At 36.4% G+C, this 22,704-nt stretch overlaps 3 protein-coding genes across 5 annotated transcripts; 2 read left to right on the plus strand and 1 right to left on the minus strand.

The window, feature by feature from the left end:
• Window positions 1-1,631: 1,631 nt before the first annotated feature.
• LOC147281268 (transmembrane protein, putative (DUF1191)) lies at window positions 1,632-4,719 on the plus strand. Of its 2 annotated transcripts, XM_086247206.1 has the most exons (3): window positions 1,632-1,849; window positions 1,958-2,276; window positions 2,360-4,719. In XM_086247206.1, the coding sequence occupies exon 3, from the start codon at window positions 2,940-2,942 to the stop codon at window positions 3,909-3,911; it is 972 nt and encodes a 323-aa protein (XP_086103332.1). In that variant the 5' UTR covers window positions 1,632-1,849; window positions 1,958-2,276; window positions 2,360-2,939; the 3' UTR covers window positions 3,912-4,719. The 2 variants fall into 2 exon arrangements, with proteins under 2 accessions (XP_086103332.1, XP_086103331.1); XM_086247205.1 differs by having other exon boundaries at window positions 1,632-2,276.
• A 1,127-nt stretch (window positions 4,720-5,846) lies between these two features.
• LOC147281269 (NADH dehydrogenase ubiquinone 1 alpha subcomplex subunit) lies at window positions 5,847-8,515 on the minus strand. Its single transcript, XM_086247650.1, has 3 exons — window positions 8,328-8,515; window positions 8,095-8,200; window positions 5,847-6,113 (listed from the first exon to the last, which is right to left on the minus strand). Exons 1-2 carry the CDS (start codon window positions 8,433-8,435, stop codon window positions 8,108-8,110), a joined length of 201 nt encoding a protein of 66 aa, XP_086103776.1. The 5' UTR covers window positions 8,436-8,515; the 3' UTR covers window positions 5,847-6,113; window positions 8,095-8,107.
• A 5,453-nt stretch (window positions 8,516-13,968) lies between these two features.
• Window positions 13,969-18,900, plus strand: LOC147281270 (RNA-binding KH domain-containing protein). 2 transcript variants are annotated; one of them, XM_086247314.1, is made up of 7 exons: window positions 13,969-14,483; window positions 14,643-14,731; window positions 16,006-16,157; window positions 17,312-17,428; window positions 17,524-17,640; window positions 17,837-17,980; window positions 18,397-18,900. In XM_086247314.1, exons 1-7 carry the CDS (start codon window positions 14,404-14,406, stop codon window positions 18,541-18,543), a joined length of 846 nt encoding a protein of 281 aa, XP_086103440.1. In that variant the 5' UTR covers window positions 13,969-14,403; the 3' UTR covers window positions 18,544-18,900. The 2 variants fall into 2 exon arrangements, with proteins under 2 accessions (XP_086103440.1, XP_086103439.1); XM_086247313.1 differs by having other exon boundaries at window positions 13,970-14,483; window positions 17,309-17,428.
• Window positions 18,901-22,704: the final 3,804 nt, after the last annotated feature.

Raw genomic sequence — 22,704 nt, forward strand, 5'->3', positions numbered from 1 at the left:
ATGGCATTTCAATAGAAGATGAAACAACAAATCTTGACTCAACATGTCACACTATTTATGCTCTTTTCAAGAGTTCTACAAAACAGACTAATTTTCTTATTAAATAAAAAAATTATACATTATAGTTAATATTTTTTTAGAAATTAATTACACTTATACTCCCTGGGATTTATCGTCTTTTCACATACACCTCATGGGGTTTCAAAAATTACACATACACCTTTTGATATTTTAAAATTATTGCATATAACCCCTTATAATGAAACAAAAAATAATAAAAAAGTATGCAAAAATGTATACTAAGAGGTGAAATAACCTAATAAAATTACTCATTGTGTAAGGTTCAACTTCAATACAAATATTTTCTTTTTTGTTTATTTATTGTTTTCTCTTGCAGGGATTATATGCAATAATTTTGAAATCTCAATGAGTGTATGTATACTTTTTTAAACCTCATGTAGTGTATGCGAAAAGATGATAAACCTCAGAGGGTATAAGTGTACATAACTCATTTTTTACCGCAATTCTCAAGAGTAGGGAAACAATTTTCACAGTTCATTTTTCTTCTCATACATGATTTTTTTTTCTTTTTCAATTTTTTTTAATTATTTTGCAATTATGGTTTTGTAAAAAAGATGAAGTTGTTTCCAAACAAATGTATGATAGGTGCTAAAATCGCCTCCCTAGGTGTATTGAAAATCACTTCAAATTGATTTGCACAATAACATTGTTTTGTTGTTTGGTCTCTTCACATTCATGAACTTGATGATTGAACCAAATCCAAATTGGGTTCATTTTCTCTTTTGACTATTTCTTAAATGTTTTTATTGACCAATGGAAATGGATCGATCTAGTGGATTTCTTACTAAAGCAGGAGAATTTGGCTAAATTAGACTACAATGAGATAAAAGTTACACACATGACTGTTTCATAAGATCAAAGAATCAACTATAACTATCCATCCTTTGCTCACTAACAAGAACACACCGAACTCAACAAGGTTGAACTTTTCAAACAAAATCTAAATTGCCTGTAAGTTTGAAGCACTTTTTAAAACTTTGGTGCCTTGTGGTGGTTCATAACTTCATACAAATGATCCCATCCCCAGCCCATATGTTCACATGTGTCCACTTTAATAGCTAACATGGCCTGTGAGGTTCAATAAGTTCACTTGGCTCTTTTCCCTTTTTAAATGAAGTCATTCGGTGTTTTATTTTTGTGGGTATTTTTATTGGACCCAAAACGTGGGTTCACATTGTTGTAACACAGAGACTGAGCAACAGAGTCACAGACGCATTGGTCAACAAGGTGAAGCAAAAAGGGCAATAATGTGAACACAAAAAAAGAAAGAAGGAAGGAGAATTAAGGTGGGGTTTAATGTTTTGTCAAAGACTCGAAGTGTTTAATACACACCTGTAAATGACACATTCTGATACAATGTAACAAAATAATAAGACCCATTGCCCCATTGGTCAAAAAAAAAACAAAATAATATGACCCTTTAATAAAAAAATCTATTATATAATTAAAATGTTAATCCATAATTAAAAACTATCAATTTTTGGTTGTTTTGGTGTTTTTATTTTTCTAACTCTTTCTTTCTGTCTTTTTGTTTCGCTTCACTTCCACCAGTACGTCTCTCTCTGCTGGCTATCATCTAAATCTTGAGGAGCTTATCTAGCTAATATCTCCTTAGTCCTTCGGTCCTTCCCCATTTTGATTTTGTTGTTCTAAAATTTGGGCTTCAAACTCTGCAAAGATCACTCTGCTTCGCTTTCACAGTGAATCTTTCACCAAATAAATATCCAACCCTTTCTTTCGCTAAAGAAACAAATCTACTACAAACCCGGTAATTAGTTTCTTTCCTTCTTCTCTTTGATCCTCGAGTCGATTCCGGAGCCATCACACAGTGAAAGTAAAACTATATCTCTCTCTCTTTCTCTGTGTTTTCCTTCAGATTTAGCAAAATGCAGACCCTTTGGAGGACCCCATTAAAGCTCTGATTCTCTCACACCTACTTGTATCTGTGGGGTTGTTGTGAGCCATTTACTACTGTGATCTTTACCAGCGAATTCAATGATGAGATTCTTGAAGTGCATCGGCTTCTCACGCGCTTTTTGGTGGCTAATTCTGGGTCTGAATTTGCATTTCATTGTGGGTTTTTGAGCTGCATGCTCTGCTCTTCTTCTCCTTCTTCTTCTTCCTCAGTTGGCAAGAAAGCTCAAGATTTAGGGCTTTGTACTGAGACCCTCCAGTTGTATCCTTACAGAGATCAGGTATTTAGCTGCCCCTGCTAAAATCTCCACCTGGGTTCTTGATCTTGATACTGAATCTGCGGTATTTTTTTTGTTAATTTTAGGAACCGTAATAATCGCGAAGCTTATTTTTTGACCGTTTGAAGAAGAAAGAGGAGGTTGGAAGAGTTTCTTGCTTGCTTTAAATTTCAATTTAATTCGTTTATGGGGTTTATGGTGAAGAATCTGGGTTTTAATTCCTTTTGAGCTAAAGAAGATTCGCAAGCAAAACTCTTTGAGTCTTTGAGAGAGCTTCTTTGACAAGGATTCCAAAAGGGAAAAGCAATCTGAAGAAGGCATAAGGGTTGCAACCGTTGAGACCTTCAAAGTCGCTTTATACTCACACTCTCACACTCTCTACTCTGAGGGCTGACAGTATAGTTTTTCTTTATCTTGTATCCGTTGCTTCTATTAATTGGAGATAAATGTGGTTGATGCCTCCAAGTGTGGATTTACAAGTCTAAGACCTGCGATTTTGAGGCTTAATTCCAAGAAATTTATTGCACATTTCCGTTATCATTCTTTGGATCCAGGTGTGTTATAAATAGTTACACCTCTGTGAACTTCGTATATCCTCTGGGAGTTGGGATTTTACCAAGTTGGTTTGAGTAGCATTGTGCTGAGTTTCAAAGCTTCAAGGCATCGATGGGGCTTCTTTTCCGAAGTCTCGCGATGCTGTTCATTGTAGTATGGTTCTCGCAGCTGCCGGATCTCTCTGCACAATCTTCAAGAGGCTCAGCAACTGCTCTTGATAATCTTCTTCAAGATTATGCTTACAGGGCTTTTGTTCATCCCAAGACTGGCATTCCGTATGATGGGGTTGTTCCTTCGAATTTGACTGGAATTCAGATTGCAGCTATGAGGCTCAGAAGTGGTAGCTTATACAGAAGAGGTGTTAAAATGTACAAGGAGTTTGAGATCCCCCCAGGTGTCACTGAGAGTCCTTATGTGCAGAGGCTTGTTTTGGTGTACCAAAACTTAGGCAATTGGTCAATGGTGTATTACCCATTACCAGGTTACTCTTACTTAGCTCCTGTGCTGGGTCTTCTTGCTTATGATGCTTCCAACTTGTCAGCGAAAAATTTACCTGAATTAGATATCAGGGCATCGGGTGATCCCATAATGATCAAATTCCAGGATGTGAAACCGACCCCTGTTGGGACTGTGGCAAAGTGCGTTTCATTTGATTTAGATGGTTCTGTCAATTTGAGCAATGTGGTATCAGGCAACATATGTTCAACAATCCAACAGGGGCACTTCTCTATAGCCGTCGAGTCCATTGCTCCTTCTCCAGCACCAGTCTCTCCTAGTCCTGCCCCTGTTGGAAGTCCAAATGTAGCACCAATGCCTAGTGGTGGAGGAAAGAAGAAGAAGAAGAATAAGGCAAAAGTGTGGATAGTTGTTGGGTCTGTGCTGGGTGGATTAGCATTGTTGGCATTGTTGTCATTCTTGGTACTGTGGGTGCACAAGTACAAGGAAAGGAAGAATTTGCAACAGATGGAGAAGGCTGCAGATATAGGAGAAGCCTTGCATATGACCCCAGTTGGGGATACAAAAGCACCTGCAGCAATGGTTACTCGAACACAACCGACCATTGAGAGTGAATATGTGCCTTGAGTCTCACCATTTTGTACAAGCTCCCACTTCTTCCAAATTCCAACCACTATTCATATTCAATGTTCAATTCCTGTATTCAGAAATTCATCTAATCACACCTTTTTTTGGTGGTGTCTCTCCTTCTCCTCTTTGTTTGTTCTTGGTAGATTCTTTGTGTCACCGTGGGTAATCTAGGATTTTTGTGTAAATCTATTGTCACTCACTGATAGTTACTATGATTCATTGTGCTGTGAACTGTGAATTTTAGCCCAAAGTGATTCTATATGTGATGAATTTAGTTGTTTCATTGACAAGAAATTATAAGTTTCATTGACACCCTCTTTTCAATTGTTTTCTAATTGAGTCCAAAGAATGTTACTTGGAGATCATGTAGTAACAATGATGAGAATTTGATCATGCACAGCTTGGTATGGCAATGGAGGTGAAGCACACACAAGCTTTATGATAGCTAATATTTCTCTATTCTTAATGTTGTACATGATGAAGGAGACCGACACAAAGAGTTATACACTGGCAATAGAATGCTATGGCGTTTCTATTGTCGAGGTGAAGCACACACAGGCTTTATTATATCTAAGCAGTTCTACTTGTTGTCCAGGTACTCATATGGCTTGGTATGGATGCTCATGTCAATTGCCAACACTCAACAGAATCTTATGTTGAGTGTTGTAACCTTGTTTGGGAGGAAATAAACCAAACAATCACACACTTTGGGCAGAGAGCTTTCAGACCGCGAATGGTTGAGGAATTCGACTTTTTCTGCCACGTCCAAAATTTTGGTACTTTTGTCATTTCCTTGTTCAAGTGCTGTCAACTGTGCTTGTCTTGCCCTCCACCTAACATTTTTATGGAACGGAAAACAAAAATTATATATTAATATTCTACTACGTGGACCTAAGTCGCCAGAAAGCAAATGGATATTAAACTGGTTGTTCTCTCTCTCTCTTCTTTTTTTTCTTTTTTTAAGAATTCAGATGGAAAGGTCTGTATTAATTGGAAATTGGAATTATATATTCGTTTGTTTGTTCCTCGGTTTGTTTTTAATGCGATCAAAATAAAATAAATTAGTAGAAGCATTAAATAAACAATAATGGCACCCAACAGCGCACATATGAGCAAATGCAAGAAGTGGGGTGTTGGGGAATCAGTGTGAACTGTGAAGCACCACCAGAAGCCAGAAGGTACATCTATCATAGTTTCCAGCTCCACGTTTCATATCAAGGGATTTGGGGTCTTCACCCACTTTCTTCCTCAAATCTTCCTCCACTTGAATTTGTTTGCAGAGAAGAGTAACTAGCAAGGTGAAAATATATCAACTTTCTACAGCATCATCATTATATTTAATATTTATATTCAATTTTCACGACAGACATAATCATCCCTCTTTGTAATAAATGGTAACAACACAATTAACACACCATTTATTAAAAAAAAAAGACGAAATCAAGAATGTCTTGGTACAAGGGGTGGTAGTGACTCAATCATCAAATTAATGAAGATACCATTTTGCTCACAAACTATTTTCAAATGACTTTCTGCAAGAAGCACTAGGACCATAATTCATATCAGGGAAAAAAACAAAAGAAAGTAAGAAAATTATGGTTACCCATTAATGTAGAAAGTGAAAATGAATTAGTTATCAGGCAGAGTTTGAATATCGAACCGATTATCTGCTTATGGAGCAGATATGCCCATCTACTGTAAATAGTAAATCTGCCCACCTACTGTAAATAGTAAATACTCTGCTTGGAATGTGGATGATAAAATCGGTAGCACACACACTAGCACTAATTTCCTCATTAAAATTCGTTTCTACCCACACATACTGCAAATTCAACCACACGACTGATTTCTTTTTTTGGGTGTGTGTGTGTGTTAAATCTTCATATTAGATCATAAAAGTTCCACAATAAGTTGTTTACTCTTTGGAATCCATATTAAACTGAGCGCCTATCATTCCAGAAATAAACGCATGACAGTCGAACATTTCCCGAACCACACAAAGCTCAAGCAAACAACTCATCTCCAAAAGTTAACATTACAAAAGTAAGATCACTGGAGTACATAAATTTTTCTATGAACGGTTTAACAGCTTAGGCAAATTCACATACAATGAAAAGATTTGGGATTGGAGTTGCCCTAGGCTCCTTCAGAATGGGATGATGACTTTATTCCTCCTCAAGATTCCATTCACAAAGGTTCCTGCAGTTTGCACCACAATATCATCAGCTTCATAGTCAAGATATTCGAATCATATGCATGCACATGCACATGCACATGCACATGCCCTAGGCTCCTTATGACAGGGCCCTGTTGAGTTAAAATTTTAAGAGGGTCCTCTACTAAGGATAATTTGATTCTTGCGAAACATATGATGTAGCCTGCACTTTTCAGTCCTCCAAAATTGGACAAAAATATTACTAGGTTAATGCAGATAGGTGCAATAGGGAGCAAGCAAATAAGAACGTAAGAAAAACAAAATAGATAAGAGTGTGAAGAACATAGAGGGAAATCATTTTGACAAAAACTGAACATAGTGCAGGGAGAGAATTCTCAGAGGATTAGAGGGGTATATATTTCAATTCAATATCCATATATATGTGTGTGTGTGTGTGTGTGTGTGTGTGTGTGTGTGTGTGTGTGTGTGTGTGTGTGTGTGTGTGTGTGTGTGTATTTATATAGTCATAACGGAACTTCTAAAAGCAATAAAGTTTCTGATACTCTTCCAAACACAATAGCATACTACCACCAAATTCCTTTCTAATATCCTTAAAACTTATAAACTTTGATTCCATGCAAAGGAAAAACTGCTAAAAAGACTATGCTGGAACTTAAACCTAAGACCCGACCCAATGAGCATGCCCACAGTGGACATGACTCATTACAATTGGATATGCTTATGCTCCACCTTGGTTGGAGCTCCACCAGATAAGATCCTATTAAGACAGGAGCATTATCAAACTGGGAGGAGAAGTTTTATCTCATAATTTTAGATTAGATAATCATCAACTCCAAATGAGGAATTAGAGTTGGTAGTTAGCTCCTCTCTGGTAGAACCTATAGATAAAGGGTTTATGTAAGCATGAAAATTATTCCTCAAGAGAGGACATTAGTTCATACATTTGCATGCAGTCCTTTAAACATCTCTTTCTCTCTTTAAGAGCTAGGCTCTTGCACCATGAAATCACTAAAGTTGTTCTCATAAAAACCATAAATGAGTTTGTAACTATAAAATTTCTGGAGTACTATAAATTTTTCATACAAGATCTGGGACCATTGGATTTGTGTTTAGGGGCAGGTAAAGATTTTGACACTTCCCAACATCAAATTATGTTATGGGCTCCTGCGGCTCCCACATGAACTAGGATGCATAGGAATACCTGGAAAGCAACTCTCAATGAAACTTCCTAATCACATTAATTTTTCAAATCCAGTTTTAGTTGAAAACATATATCAATCAACTCCTATAATCATGGTTTCGGATCCCAAGCTGTGATCAAAGGCTATGCTGTACCAGAAAGTTAAACAAAGACTGGTGTTCCTATCAGGGCAAAGAAAAAGTAATATACGCAAAGTAAGAAATTCACTTATTAAGTTTCCCCATATAAATATTCTAGACAAGGCCCCCAAATGAAACCAAACAAGCTCTATAAATCAACTGCAGCTCTGTATCACCTGTGAATCTGGATATGGATCTGTATAACTTCACATGATGCATCCAGTAATTTGCTGTCCCACACTAATTGATCATTTGACAATTCCTTATCCCTAAAAATTACAGACTTGACAAATCTCTTCCAATTCTTTTGTAGTAGCTCAATCTCTCGATCTCACATGATACAATCCCATCTATCATAGGTTTCTCAAAACCTCTATACTCAAAACATAAATTTATGAACCATGACCTCTATAGCTTCAGTTTGACCCATCTCATACAGGATCCATGTATTAGTCAAATTCATCATCCAAATAAGTCAGCTTAATTTGTAGGTTAGCATTCAGCTTGAAACAATATCATTACCTCAGAAACTATTAAGTCAGATTTAACCTCAATACAGTAAAACCAAGCAAGAAAGTTCCCGATTATCGTTAATCAAAACAGACAAACAAACAAACAAACAAAATCCCCAAATCGAAATAGCCGTCACAAAATCGAAACCCTAAATCCAAAGAAGAAGAGTACCGGAAGAGACAGACTAATTTTGAGCAGGAGAAGAGGCCTGCTCAACGAGCTTCTTGTCCCTTCTTTCCATGGCCACGTCCCACATGTCGTTGCCGATGTGCTTCGGCTGCCAAAAATTCAAATATCAAAAATTTCAAAATCAGATTCATATGAATTTCAATTTCAATTTTACAAAGAGAGAGAGAGAGAGAGAGAGAGAGAGAGAGGGAGGGAGATTGGAATTGGATCTATACCCGGCCATGAGCGGCTCTGTGAAGGTAATATTGAGCATTTCCCATAGCACAAAGCATTCCTGCTATGATTCCAAGCGGTAGCAGTGCTTCCATCCACACCAGCGACATCTTCAACTCTCAGCTATCAAACTCTCTCTTCTCAGCTTTACCTACACAGTCACAGAGACGAAAGACGATAGACAATGGACGAAGACTCCTTTTATTTTTCCTTTTTTTAATTTTTTTGTTTTGGATACTTTGTATCCAACGGCCCAAAACTGTTTCCTCATTACGAGCCCAATACAGAGCACTTTCTGGGGAGGCCCATATTTTCATTATTTGGGCCAGTGGGCCATCCCAAACCCGTATATTTCATGGGTCATGGGTGATGTCAAGCTAATTTTTACTATTAATATGTAGGGGTAAAAATGTTGTACACCTGAGTTAATAATCCCCACCAAAGCTTTGGATGATTGGATTTTGAATTTGGTCAATTTGATGTCTACCCTTTGTTTTTTTTTTTTTGTCAATTTGATGTCTACAGTTTTAATAGCCCAAGGTCCTTGATAATGTTAGTTCAATGGACTAATTTAAGTGTGGATAAATGGCTCAAGTTAAGTTTGGCCCCTAATTCGTGTTATGTAGTTTTGTGAAACAAAAAACCTCTGTTCTCTCTCCTCCACACACCAGCAAGCTTCAGGAGGGAGAGGGGTGCTCCTCTGTCCCTCTCCCTCCTGCCCCTTCTCTCTTTCCTTTGTTTTCCACCCGAAATGGGTGTTCCTTCCCTGAGTTCTGTCTCAGCTGCTCTCCTGTTAATGGGAGCTCCTCTCTCTTCTTTGGGAGCTATTTTACCCTTTACTCTTTCTCTTTTATCTCCTAATCCTTTCTCCTGCAACCCACATTTTGAATCCCTAGATTTCCATGCCTACACCATCATCCCTCTCTCTCCTCCTCAGTACTTCACCTCTATTACCATTCTCTCCTTCAACCTTCTCACTCCTCAAACCCCAAATCTGAATGGATCTTCCTCCTGCCTTACCCGCCTATTCGGCGAGTTGTCTCAGTGGGTGCCGTGCGGTTCGTCCCCGTCACCCCATTACATACCCATCTCTCAGTGTTGTTCCATTTTGCAGGGGCCATGTTTGCCGTTCTGGAAGGTGATGTTTGGATCTTGGTGTTTGCCTAGTGAGTTTTGGTTTGGGTTTTTGCGCTTTTGTCGAGGTTTCAGTTTGGGTTTTGGTTGCTATTTTGTGGCTGGAGTGCGCTTGTGGCTGTGGCTCATCTCGCTGCGAACACGCGTGGTTGGTGACAGAATTCGGTCTTGGCGGCGGCTGCTCCTCCCTGTATCAGGATTAGGGTTATCGTGTTTTCTTTTTTTCTTGTTTAGCTCAGTCTGCACCTTCTCTTCTTGAGTTGGGCCTCTTGTTTGGACTGTTTTTCTCTTGTTTTTTCTTTGGGCCTTGGCCCTTTTGTTGTTTTTTCCTGGCTTGGTGCCTCTTCAATGAATCTCTTCACACTTGCCCAAAAAAAAAAGTTTGGCCCCTAATTAACAATGTGTGTATAAGTTGCTTCATAAGAATACAATTACAAGCACTCCCAAAATGCTAATCAATCACTAGCTATTTTAAAGTGCAATGTTACACCCAAAGAATCATTTGGCATAATTGGTTTATTTATGGCATAGTGTGTGTATATCTTATCATTCAACTTTGTGTGTACGTGTTTTAATATTTTGATTGTTTCAACATTGTATTGTACAACACATGTAACTGTGGGCATGATTAACATTGCATGCACGTATATCTTACCATTCCACTCTGTATACTCGGTATGAATATGACACAAGTAATTAAATGGATTCGACTACAGTTTGTAGCCTATTAAGCACATCACTACATTAGCACAACACAAACATGAAATGAGTTCAGCATGACTTGTTTAATATTATTTTTAAAAAAAAATTTATTCAATATGAAAATTGAATTTTTTGAGAAACAAATTAATATTTAATTATTAAAAATGACATAAAATAGTTTCTAATTCTAAACATAAAAAATAAAAAAAGATATACCAGCTTGACTCTTTTTTTTTAAATACGGCAGGAACCTGACATGAATATGAATTATGTTCATGTTGATGTGACTTTTACTTTATTCTTAAATATTCATAAATAATTAATGTGATTTTTACTCTGTTCATCAAATTTGTTACTTTTTCCTTTTTTTTTTAATTTATTAAGGACCTTAAGGTTAAAGTTACTTTTCCTCATTAGTTATTAGACTCATTACTTAAATAAGAATGTTGTCCTTGATTCATATTTCATCCTGTTCGAATTATTTGATTAAAATGTAAAAAAAGAAAAAGAAAAAAGGGGGAAGTCGAAATTTACTTGATTGAATTTGAAATGAAGTGGATAATAGGATGTGTATCACAAATGGTGGAATATTCCAAGTAATTGAAACAAATATTCAAAAAGTAGCGATCATTTTCAGACTGGATATGACCTGTCTGAGTGAGTCGTGGTTTTCTTAGGGAATCCAAGTTTCTAGAATTTTGAATTATTTCGTTTCTTAAGACCTTAATAGACATAAAAACATTAATAATTTTCTTTTGCATCGATATATGGATCCATATAAAATAGGTGGTACACAAACTTGGATCACACTGGTCAAATCGTGGCCTTGCCCTGCATCTCAATCTCAGTCTCAACCATTATTCGTGGAGCTGGAGCCCCACCCAGTTTGACATTGAGGGATCAATGTTGATGCCATTTTATAAATTATTTTGGTTTCATATTAATTGCTCTTCTCTGTTAAGCAAAAACTAAAAATAAAAACACTAAATCAGGAGGCTAACCATATTAACGGAAGTGTTCATTCATAGCTAAAAAGTTCATGTCTTGTCAAGTATGTGAGGAAGGGATCAGATTCTGAGTTCCTCTATATCCTTTTTTGTTTTTTTTGTTAAAGAGTTCCTCTATATCCTTTGTACGACATACAATCATTTTAGTGTTAGAAAATTGATACTTCTCTTTTTTTGGCCAGGAGAAAATTGATACTTCTAATAATAATGAAAATGTGACTCGTGAAATTTAAGGGTCAAGAAAGAATGTTTTTTCCGAGGCAAAAAAAATTGTTTTTTGTTTTTTTAGTTTATTTGAGTTTTACAAATTTTATGACGGTTTTATTTGATAGTAACAAGAATTTTACAATCACAACGCTTTTTTTTTTTAAACTTACTAGGTGGTTATTAGGGACTTAGGAGAGAGTATTTGAAGCTGCAACATCCCTTTTAATTAGATGAAAAATGTAGTTTTCAACTGAGTTATGTTTTAGTCATATCATACCAATAAATAATGATCATATATTATCTCATTATTTGATTTTTGGATATGTCCGAATACATTGACACTGTACTGTTAGTTTGAATTGGAAGTATGTGTAATCTGTTTTGTACAACAGTACAAGTCCTATCAAACCAATTATGTTGAGGTGGCTTAGCTTTATACTAATCGCCATTATCAACATTAACCTGTTAACCAGTTAACCAGTTGAAGACAGTACGCCTTCACAACAATGACAGTGGGTTGACAGTGAGGTAGGTAGGTACCAAGGTACCACTGCTTTAATTTTAACCCTTTTCATTATCCTTCATGCTTCCCCACCACCCCCCGTCCGTGAAAAAGAGGCATGACAAAATTTTGCATAAGTTTGGCATTTTAGTTGTGCATTATCATTTTTTGCTGTTGGATTAAAACTACATTCCATATATGAACAAAAACCACGCGCATTTTTACCCAATTTTCTTTTTTATACCTTTTTAGTAGACTTAGCAAAATATTGCACGACTTATTAACATGATACAAATATGTACAAAAAATTTAATGTTCAGACTGAGTTTTATTAGATTCGTGTTGATAACGGATGAACCCTTTAAAACACGAGTCATTTTCGTGTTAACTCACGAAACTCATTAAAATATAAAGATATTTCAATTTATTTTTTGTAGGCTAATTATCATTTAATTTGCACATATTGTTTAAACATTGCAAAGTAACAGGTCTAATGAGTGTAACGTGTGACAATTTTTAACAATATTAAATTCCTTAACGGGTGAAACGGGTAGTGTGTATGTGTTATACGTTAGTTTTGAGGGTCGTGTTTGGGTTTGCATTTCTCCACTTGTTGCTTAACGGGTTGTGTTCGAGTTTAGCTATTTTTCACATAACATGAACACGAAAAAATACGACTTGTTTATATCATTTTCCTATAATATATTGTTTTTTCGCGGCTACGTTCATTTTAAAATCTATTTGGAAATGACTAATTTGAGCTTAATTAACTAGCATTCAACAACCTCTATTTCAATAAATTAATATTCGTAATTTTCATGCAATTATGTATGCGTGGCAATGTGAGAGCACTGTTAGAGATAGTGTAGCAATAAGGTGATGAACACCATGACAAATGAGAGAGCAAAAAATACAAAAAAAAATATAGCATGAAGATGAAACCTAGAGAAATCCGAAGGGAAAAAAATATGTGGGGTTTTAAAATAAGGGTTGGTAGCTTAGTTTAGCTATCGTAAATAATCATGTGTAATTCATGCACAATATTTATCTTGCAACAAAGAAATCTAATCAAATTATATATGGAAAGATGTTTACTCTTGACATTTGTTTACATGCATATTGTCGGTTTAAATTAATATACATGTTAAAATAGTATTCAGAACTCATTTCTTTAACTCTTTTAATGAGATTGATGATAATAAAACTCTTTTTGTGGCAAAAAAGAAGAAAAAAAAAAGTAAATTTTTTAATGTAAAAATGATGAGAGGTGGAAGAAAAACAAAAGTATATTGCGAAAGACAGCTCATAGTGAAGGGTAATCATGAGTTTTTCACCATTAGTAAGAAGGCCAAAAAAGGAAAGAAAGGAAACCTTGGTTTTATGTTAGGTGATGGTGCCTCTACCTTAGTAGTAGCTTTCTATTGTTTTAAAAGGAAAGTGGCTGTTTTAAATAGAGGAGAGGGTATCCTTTTCTTTAGATGACCTTGACTGGACAGTGGACAACCAGAATTTTGCTTTCATTGCTGTTTATGGTTCTATGAATTATTGAATTCACACAAAAAGAAAAGGTTAAAGGATTAATCAATTTCATTAAATTTATTTTTTCTTTATTGGGTAAAATTTAAGAGGAAAATTAAAATAAACGTGTGGACCTTTGGAAGCACAGTAAGCACAGTAAGCACAGTGATTGATATGATACATAAAAGCGGTCAAGACGAGTTCCACTTCCCACAAAACATGGTAAAGTGTCGAAACCAAAAGGGAGACGAAAAGGGCAACAAAAGAAAAATGGAGAGGCATGAGGAGGAAATTTCTTGAGCAAGCAAAACGACGTAGTATTGCAAAACTTGTTGGTCACTGACCAGCTAAGATTGCGTTGGCAACATCATTGTCATTGGCCATCGAGGCTATTTGCTTGTCTGGGACCTCCATGTTGAGAGTTCTACAGTACAGCTTGATTCTCTGCATGGCCAACACGTGTCCTCCAGTCTCCATTGGACTTCATCTGGGTATATATATAAGTATATAACACACAGAAATCCCAACACAACATTCAACTTGCAGTAAAAAATCTCTCCCTGTCTTTGTCTCTCGCTCTCTTTCTCAGTTCATCGGTCACTGTGAGATGAAAAGTCTCCTGTGAATCTTTACCACCTTAATTTTTGCACGCTCAAGAGACTCTCACTGCCCCAAACTCTTTTTTTATTTCATTTCCAAACAAGGGGTGAATATATAAAGGAAAAATGGAAAATAGTGAAAAAGAGAAGAAAATAATTAAAGATTTTTTCCTTCCTTTCTTTCTGCCCTTTTCTTTGAGCTAATTTGAGTGAGAGAGCTGTCTCTACCCTTTTCTTTTTTTCTTTTTTATCTTTATTATTTATTTATTTCATTTTTCTCCTATTACAAACTCCCTTTATTGATGGCGCTTTGTCTCTCCTTTTTCTTCTGCAACAACACCAACTAAAACCCTTTTCCCATCCAATTCTTTTGTTTGTTCAAATTCTCTGAGAAAAGCAGAGAAAAGCCATGTCAGGTTTGTATAATCCCAACTTCTCACCTGCCAGAGCTGCTTCTCCACAGATTAGAAGCACTCCTGATGTTGACAGGTTTGTATATGCCTTCTAGAACCTAACTTTGATTCTTCCAAACTAAACTGCCCAGAAAAAAAATACAGCCTTGGGCATAAAGTTTTCTGTGTTTTAATTTGATTATGCTGAACAAATTCTGCCCTTTCTTTTGATCTATTGGTGGCTTTTGTTTTCTAGTCACTACTTGTCAGAGTTGTTAGCAGAGCATCAAAAGCTTGGTCCTTTCATGCAAGTTCTTCCGATATGTAGCCGACTCTTGAATCAAGGTTTACTTCTACATCTTTGAGTTTTGGATCTAGATTTTTATGGGTTTATTCCCTTTTCATTTGTTTTGTCCCCATGACAGCGTTTTTGGAATTAATAAATGTGCTTGCTTGACTAGTCAGATCGGTTTGATTGGTTTTCACTATTTGACCCTTGGCTGCTCGTTTCCTCAGTCATAAAGGCTGTTCTTGAACTGATCGTGCTTTATCTCCACATTTCATTGTTGAATTGTGTCTGCAGCCCTGGCTTTTACACACTCTAACCTTTACTAATGGGGAAGTTGGAATCTCGTTTAAATTAGACTCAAAGCATTGTGTATAATTGAGATATTCCAATGATTACAGTTTTTTTTCAATAAAAATGGGCTAGATTACTATTTTCCACCTTAAGAATTAATTCAATATGTTGACAAGTTATGGAAACTTGCAACATCCATTGAATCTGCCTAAAGGTCTGATAACATCCATCATGCTGGGCTCATGAATGTGTTTTGCAAAAAGCAAGAACTGATAACAATATCGTTACCATCTAAAGGTCTAATGCATGGCCTAGTTGCAACAGGAAGTGGAGGCTTCTGAAAATTTTAATTTGAGTGCATTGAAGTGTCTGTAATTCAGTTAGTTTGAACTGCCAAAATCGGTCTGTGTTGATGACTAGTAAAAAAATTATGAAAGGAGAATTTAGAGATGAATATATTTTGTACAATACGTTAGGATGAAAACACAAGGAATGTTGATTTTGATGACCTTTTTAGCAGAAGAGTTGCCTGTGGGTAGATTGGATTGGTTTCATGAGTAGATATCCAGGTTAAAGAGGTGATAATGTATGTACTCTCTGCCTCTATGATTAGGTAATTTGTCGATTAGTGGACTTATCTGAAGTTAAGTGCTTGAAAGATGGTGTCCTGATGAAATTATGCATATCTGCATGTTTGAGGCTTTAACATTTGAACAATCTAGATAGGCTTCATTGCTCACCCAAAATGTAGTTCATTGAACTTCTTCTACTGGCCAACCCCCGTATGTGGTGGTATCCACATCAAGGTGTTGTGTGTTACATTGCAAAAATTAGTAGGTTAATGCTGCCACGGTTTCTTCCTGTTTACCAAGTATTATGGTTAAAATGGCCTTGTAACTCAGTTCTCTTTTGTTTCTTATCTTGACCTTTTGTTTGGACTGATTTATATCTTGACTTTGGAGTTTGAACTCATCTTTCTAGTCTTGTGTTTTCCAATAGTGTGGCCAGTTTCTCATATGAAATGCTTCTTTGTGTGCAGAGATATTACGGGTTTCTGGAATGATGTCCAACCAAGGTTTTGGTGACTTTGACAGAATGCGACATAGAAGCCCTAGTCCAATGGCTTCTTCAAATCTTATGTCAAATGTTACTGGGACAGGGTTGGGTGGCTGGAATGGACTTCCTCAAGAGGTGATTGTCTTTGAACTTTTAAAAGACATCTGTGATATTTTCTATGAATACATTGCATTTTATGTATTATTTTAGTTTTTGTTCATGTAAGCTGTGATTAAATACTCTTTCTCCTCATTGCTTCATTCAATACATAACTACCCACCTATGAGATAAAGATGTGTTTCATGCCTTCATACAGTTATGTGTTAAATATTTATGATAAAATTAATATATAGTTATGAACTTAGTAATGTAAGGTGATAGAAAAGGGTTGGGATCACACAATTGACTGGTACTGTCTATCTATGATGCTAGAAGTCCCTTGTAGGTTGTGATTAATTTTTAAGCATCTTGGAAGAGTTAGAGCATCAATTTATATAAACTACATTTATGGCACCCACTTGATTTTTGATTTCTTTTTATTCATTCTGATGTTTATCATGAGGTAATTTTGCCCCCAATTTGTAATTTGAATTTGAGTTTTAGCCCATACAAGTGTTATATATGAACTTTTGAAAATCAGTTCTCCTAGCATGACCTGAACTGAAAATGTAGGTGGAGAGGAGGTTCAGAATTAAATACACTTCATTGTGAAGTTCAGAGTTATCTTATTGTGCTAAACATATGGAATTGTTTTGACATTCAGTGTCCCTTTCACCTGTAATTAACTCATAAAAACACAGATATAAGGAATAAGCAATGCACGTATAACAATGAAGTTTGAAGTACACAAGTGATGTAAAGTTAAAAAGCTTAAGAAATCAAACAATGATTGATTCTATGAGCAACCTAAGCATATAATATGATATAAGCATCATAGAGGACTAACCATTGTCTCTATGTTAGCATTCTGTCCGTGGCCAAATCAGGGGGGGAGATGTTTTATAAGTTCACTGAGTGACATGTCTTGGAATGTGGATTTTATGACCCACAAGATGGACAGGGTTACCTGTCTTGACATACTTGCCTGTATGTTTATGTCCTCTTTGTTTTTGGTTGTACTCTTTTGAAGGTAGAAGTTTCAGTTAGTTGTTACCCAGAGTGTGAATGTTAATCCTTTGTCAGTTCTTTCTTTATCAATTTTCCCCAGTCATCCTTCTCTGTTTATTTTCTTTGGTTTTTATTATAAATGTCACACATCTAAGATGGCAAAACCCTTCATTCGATAGCAGAGATTAAGTGGACCCCATGGGATGACAATGGACTGGCAAGGTGCACCTGCGAGCCCTAGTTCATACACTGTGAAGAGGATTTTACGTTTGGAAATTCCTGTAGATACTTACCCCAATGTAAGTCTTTTGCATACTGCTACCATTTAAAGTCTTTCTGCATCCCTCAATGTAATAAATAATGCCTGATCGTTTTGTTTCTTTGTGGAAATTAGTTCAATTTTGTTGGGCGACTTCTTGGACCTAGAGGTAATTCTCTGAAACGGGTTGAAGCTACTACAGGTTGTCGTGTATACATTAGAGGGAAAGGATCAATTAAGGATCCGGACAAGGTAATAGGATACTTATTCATTCTTTTATAGTCTGATACTTATTGGAATTGCTGTTCTCAGTGATGATCGGTTAAAAGTTAAAACTGACTTTGGAATGTAGCACATTTCTGAATGGATCTGTTTATATAATTATTGGTTTTAAGACTTAGGTTCTTGTTTACATGCTTAATCGTTTCATATTTTTTCCCATGTCAAGGAGGAGAAGCTACGGGGAAGACCAGGCTATGAACACCTGAATGAACCACTCCACATCTTGATTGAAGCTGATTTACCTGCCAATGTCGTTGATATAAGGCTGAGACAGGCACAGGAAATTATAGAAGAATTGCTCAAACCTGTGGTAATTATCTCAAACTTATTTCTTTTGGTTTTCTAGTTGTATATTTTATGTAAATGATTGGGGATGGCTAGCCCTCCTTGCATTTCTGTCCTGAAACATTTGCTTCCATGCATATTTACTTGTTTATGTCTAGATAGGAAATATGATAAAATGTGAGACATCCACTTGGTTAAGCTGCATGGGAGTTAACACTTCTAAGCTTGATGAGCAGACTAAAAAAGTTAGATCAGTTGACCCACAAACTCTCTAGCTCAGTTGAGCCAAGCTGGGATCTCTCTTTTGCTGCACAGGGAACTTGTTCATGGATGCCAATTACTGAATTCTTCATTTGCATTTTACTAGCAAGCCACCTTGATCTTAAATTTGACTTTAGCTCTTCATTCCTTTCTTTTTGGATATAAACCTTTGACTTGCAGGACGAGTCGCAGGATTATATTAAGAGGCAGCAGCTGCGTGAGTTAGCTTTGCTAAATTCCAATTTCAGAGAAGAAAGTCCTGGGCCAAGTGGCAGTGTATCTCCTTTCAATTCAAGCGGAATGAAACGTGCAAAAACCGGACGATAAGTGCTCATATTACTCCAGTTCTAAATGTTGACTCCATAAGTTCATGGCCGAGACCCAAGAATGGCTAGCAATACACATTTCCATCAGCGCGGCTTCAAGAAACACAGGCTAACAGTTCTTTGCTGGTGAGGTTTCTGGTGGTTTTTGTTTGCTTTGTTTTTCTTTCCTTTTGGAACAACAGACAGACAAAGACCCAAAAAAAACAAAAAGGATGAAATTTATATAGTTGGCTCTTGAGTTTAGGTTTGGTGAGGTCAGTTTTCTGTGTAAACCTAATGCATTCATTGGATTTATTCTTGTGTTAGTTACTTCTGGGAAGTGTGAAAAAATATATATAAATATATATTAATTGTGCAACCATTAGAGCCTAAGACAGTGGGTCGAGTTTTGTAGGTATGTGATCAGTCATATGCCATTTTTTATTAGTATGTATACAGAGTCTGGATTCTGACCACCTGAATTATTTAAATCGTGCCCTTGGAGATCTGCAATGTTCTTGAATTGATATAAGAAATAGACTACAGTTGGCTTGGTCCCAAAGCAAACAAGTGGATTTATTAATTAAAGCTCTTAATTAATGACTTGAATTTGTATCTTTCTAAATATTAGGAAGAAAGACAGAGTCTTGTCACAAGCGTTTGAAGTTATCACGTCTTACCTTATATTCTATGCTGTTTTTCTTTTCAGTGCAACATTGGCTACCATATGAAAAAAATAAAATAAAAAAATTCTGTCTGTTGTGGATGTCATATGCGTCTCTTTGTAACCTAACACCTAACACGTGACTAGAGAAACATACACAACGAATGAGATGTTTTGATCTGGGGCAAGGTGGTGTAAAATACACCATATTTAATTTGAATTTGTATTTTTATGTGTTTGCAATGCAAGTAAATGCTACAAATAGCATCCGAACCACAAGCGGATTTTTCTCTTACCTTTCTTATGTTTTGTTTCACAGCTAGTTATACCTCACAGCAGTTTTACTTTACAGTTGATTATTTTCATACATTATCAAACACACCCTAATTTTCGATCTTCGAAAGGAGACTTAACTACCTTGCAATCACTGAAATACAATGGTAACACCTTGAGCAAGAGTAAACCCGCAATTGTGCCCGAGGTTTTATTATTCACTACATTACAGCAGGCTTGCAGCGTAGATTTTGTTTTCTGCAACTTGTTTTGCTTTACAATTAAAGTAAAATACGGAGGGACGCGGTGCTTTTTGTAAGCAATAATAGTTCTTGGAGGAATTTCAGTCGATCAAGCTTTGTACGTATGCTATCATTTATCAGTCATGTGCCAATTTTATAAGTACGTAAACAGAGTCATATGCAATTTTTCTTGTATGTAAATTGCCTCTTTGAAGTTTGAAGATCTGCAGTGTTCTTGAATTGATATAAAGACTAGACTACAGTTGGCGTGGTCCCAAAGTAAACAAGCGGATTCATTGCTCTAGCTCTTGATTACAGACTTCAATTTGTATGACTTTGTATCTTTCTCTATATTTTGAAGCCGAGTAAAACTTCTATAGTTCCTAAATCCTAATGAAGTTAGAGCCAAGCCCAAAAACCCAAAGCTTAAGCTGACAATATATAGAAGCACCTAATCCCAAGCGGATTTCTTTCTTACCTTTCGTAACCCAATAAGGAAAAGGAGGAGGGCTTGCATTTAAAAAGGAGGGCTCCAATTCAAAGAAAGGGAATTGTAGTTTCAACGTTGGTTTGACTAATACTGGTAGCAGATTCAAGCAGGACATAACAAATCTTCTGTAAGAAATTTTAATGGCGATGCAGAGGAGCAAGAAAAGTGGGCAGTCATGCAGCAGCAACAAGGCAAAGCTGATAGACCTACCTTCCGATATGATGACCGACATTGTTACGAGACTAAACATAGAATCACTTTACTGCATTAATTCGTTGTGTCTCTTAAGAGCTTGTTAAACATAGTCGACCAGACCACCCCTCTTTTGTTACACTGCACACGCGGTGTTTACGTCCTCATCAACTTATGCTTGTTACTAGTTCCTGTATTCCCAAAGGAGACTCAACCGCCTTGCGATCACTGAAATACAACGGCAAGTACAACACCTTCAGAGTGACCAAACCTGCAATTGTCTCAAAGATTTCATTCACTCAACTACACCACGCTGTTGGGAAAGGTGGCGCCTAATACAAGGCCAATGGATTATTTTATAATCCCGCGGATCAACTTTTCCCACTCTTGTGTGATAAAAATGGGATAACAAATCAAGTGAACAACTACAGATAACTAGGCAAGAAAAATAAAGGAGACACCGAATTTAATATGGTTTGACAATATGCCTACATTCACAAGACAGCAATAGTAATTTCTTCCACTGGCGTTACAAAAAACAATTTCACCAAAATGGCTAAACACTCTCTCTTGGGTTCTCTCAAGAGGATTTTTCTTCTCACTTAATTTCAGGCTTTCCTCTCAATTCTCACAAGTGAGTCTCTCTCTAATTCTCAAACTCGCTTTGAAAGTTTGGATGCTTTTCGAATGCCTTCTCTCGCTTGCTTGGCTTACTTGGTTTGCTTCCAATTGCAAGGTTCTGATACCTTTATATAGGCAATTGGCTTGATGGCACATTGGTAAATATATTGATAGTTGGAAAGCTAAGTGGCCAACTTCTCCATAATTTACGTTCAATGTTTACATGTCATTTAATGCATTGTTTCTTTTACTTTCAACCATTGCTGCACCACCCTTAGCTATACCTATAGCTAGCTCTCCTTTGCTGTAAATGTGAGCCCCAAAAACTACAAGCAACTTATTTTCCTCACGTGGTTTTACCTAACCAACATGGCTCACCTATTCAATGCATTTGTTAGAAATCAAACACATGCATTTCTCCTCCACTAAGGAGGGATACCAATGGGTCCCATCACACGCTTGCACTCTACACTTTGTTTTCTACAACTCGTTTTGCTTTACAAGCATAGCAAAATATGGAGGTATGAACTGCCTACGAACATATTCAGTTATAGACTTATAGTAGAAGATTGATTTCCTTAAAAAATTATGGGAATTTGGTTGAAGCAGCTGGTAACTCGGAGCCCGGTTTCTCTAAAAATTTATGGAAATTAGTTTGATTGATAGTGCAGAACCTATAGTGCAATGGGTCCAGCTTTGTAGGTATGGCATCAGTCATATGCCAAAATTATAAGTTTGAAAACAGAGTCTACATGGATTCTTTACAATGTCTACCTCAATTATTTAAACTCTCTTAATTTGGAACCTTTTTATTTGACTAGCTATTGCATCTTTAGTTCTTATAAAACACTTTAGAACTCATTTTTTCTTTAATATTTGTTTCCTATGCTCTCGTATTCATACTCTATTATATGGGGGTGATACTCATGATGTAAGGGAATTTGCAAAGATGGGGCATTTAGAAAGTAGTGTTACTAGTTAGTGACTGACTTAGTGGTATGCAGTCAATTGATTACTAAAGATTTGAGCCTATAAGTGTAATGTTGCAGCTCATAATTTGACTCATTTTGCCTTGAAAGAACGGTGCTTATTTTTCTGATTAAAGGATGACCCTGAATGACTTATGATCGAGCTATATAATTTGTGATCTTGTTGTACGTACCCAATTACTTGATTTGAATAGCATGGCCAACACATGTGCGTGATATTGTGAATTGATATGCATATAAAAGTTATCTAAAAGGCGATGCAGCTAGTGCAAAAAGATTAATTGTGACCCTTACAAGATTGCAAAGGAAGCTGATATGCTGAAAGATGTTAAGTGAAGTTGCTAGGGCCCAGGGTGTTTATTGGGTAATGGGCGCATTCTAGTTTATAATGATATACCTTTGTTGGCTGTAGCCTGTATGGTGTATGAATAGGTTGTCCAACTGCTAAGCATTACCTTGATTGTGCCATAGTTGTATGGTGGCCATGATCATTGTGCCTAGCTAGCTAGTTTAATAGAAAATCAATGAAAGATTGTAATTTCTCATGTACGTACCATGATTTCAACTTGCAAAACAAGGCATTAAACAAAGTGCATACTGCATAAAAGGTATGGAATTCACTGACGACTAGGAATGACTAACAAGCCTTTTATACCAACTTGGAATTACTAACAAGCCTTTTATATATATACCAAAGAGCATGCTTAAGTAT

This window comes from Dryas octopetala, chromosome 6 (assembly GCF_963921425.1).
Source record: "Dryas octopetala chromosome 6, drDryOcto1.1, whole genome shotgun sequence".
Lineage (NCBI taxonomy): Eukaryota > Viridiplantae > Streptophyta > Magnoliopsida > Rosales > Rosaceae > Dryas > Dryas octopetala.

Excerpts from the sequence above, each read along its gene's own strand:
- LOC147281268 (XM_086247205.1), top strand. The coding sequence starts at position 2,940 with ATGGGGCTTCTTTTCCGAAGTCTCGCGATGCTGTTCATTGTAGTATGG.
- LOC147281269 (XM_086247650.1), bottom strand. The coding sequence starts at position 8,435 with ATGTCGCTGGTGTGGATGGAAGCACTGCTACCGCTTGGAATCATAGCA. Across the intron at positions 8,201-8,327 it reads ACAGAGCCGCTCATGGCCGG|CCGAAGCACATCGGCAACGA; the intron begins GTATAGATCCAA and ends AATTTTTGGCAG.
- LOC147281270 (XM_086247313.1), top strand. The coding sequence starts at position 14,404 with ATGTCAGGTTTGTATAATCCCAACTTCTCACCTGCCAGAGCTGCTTCT. Across the intron at positions 14,484-14,642 it reads AGCACTCCTGATGTTGACAG|TCACTACTTGTCAGAGTTGT; the intron begins GTTTGTATATGC and ends TTTGTTTTCTAG. Across the intron at positions 17,429-17,523 it reads CTGTAGATACTTACCCCAAT|TTCAATTTTGTTGGGCGACT; the intron begins GTAAGTCTTTTG and ends TGTGGAAATTAG.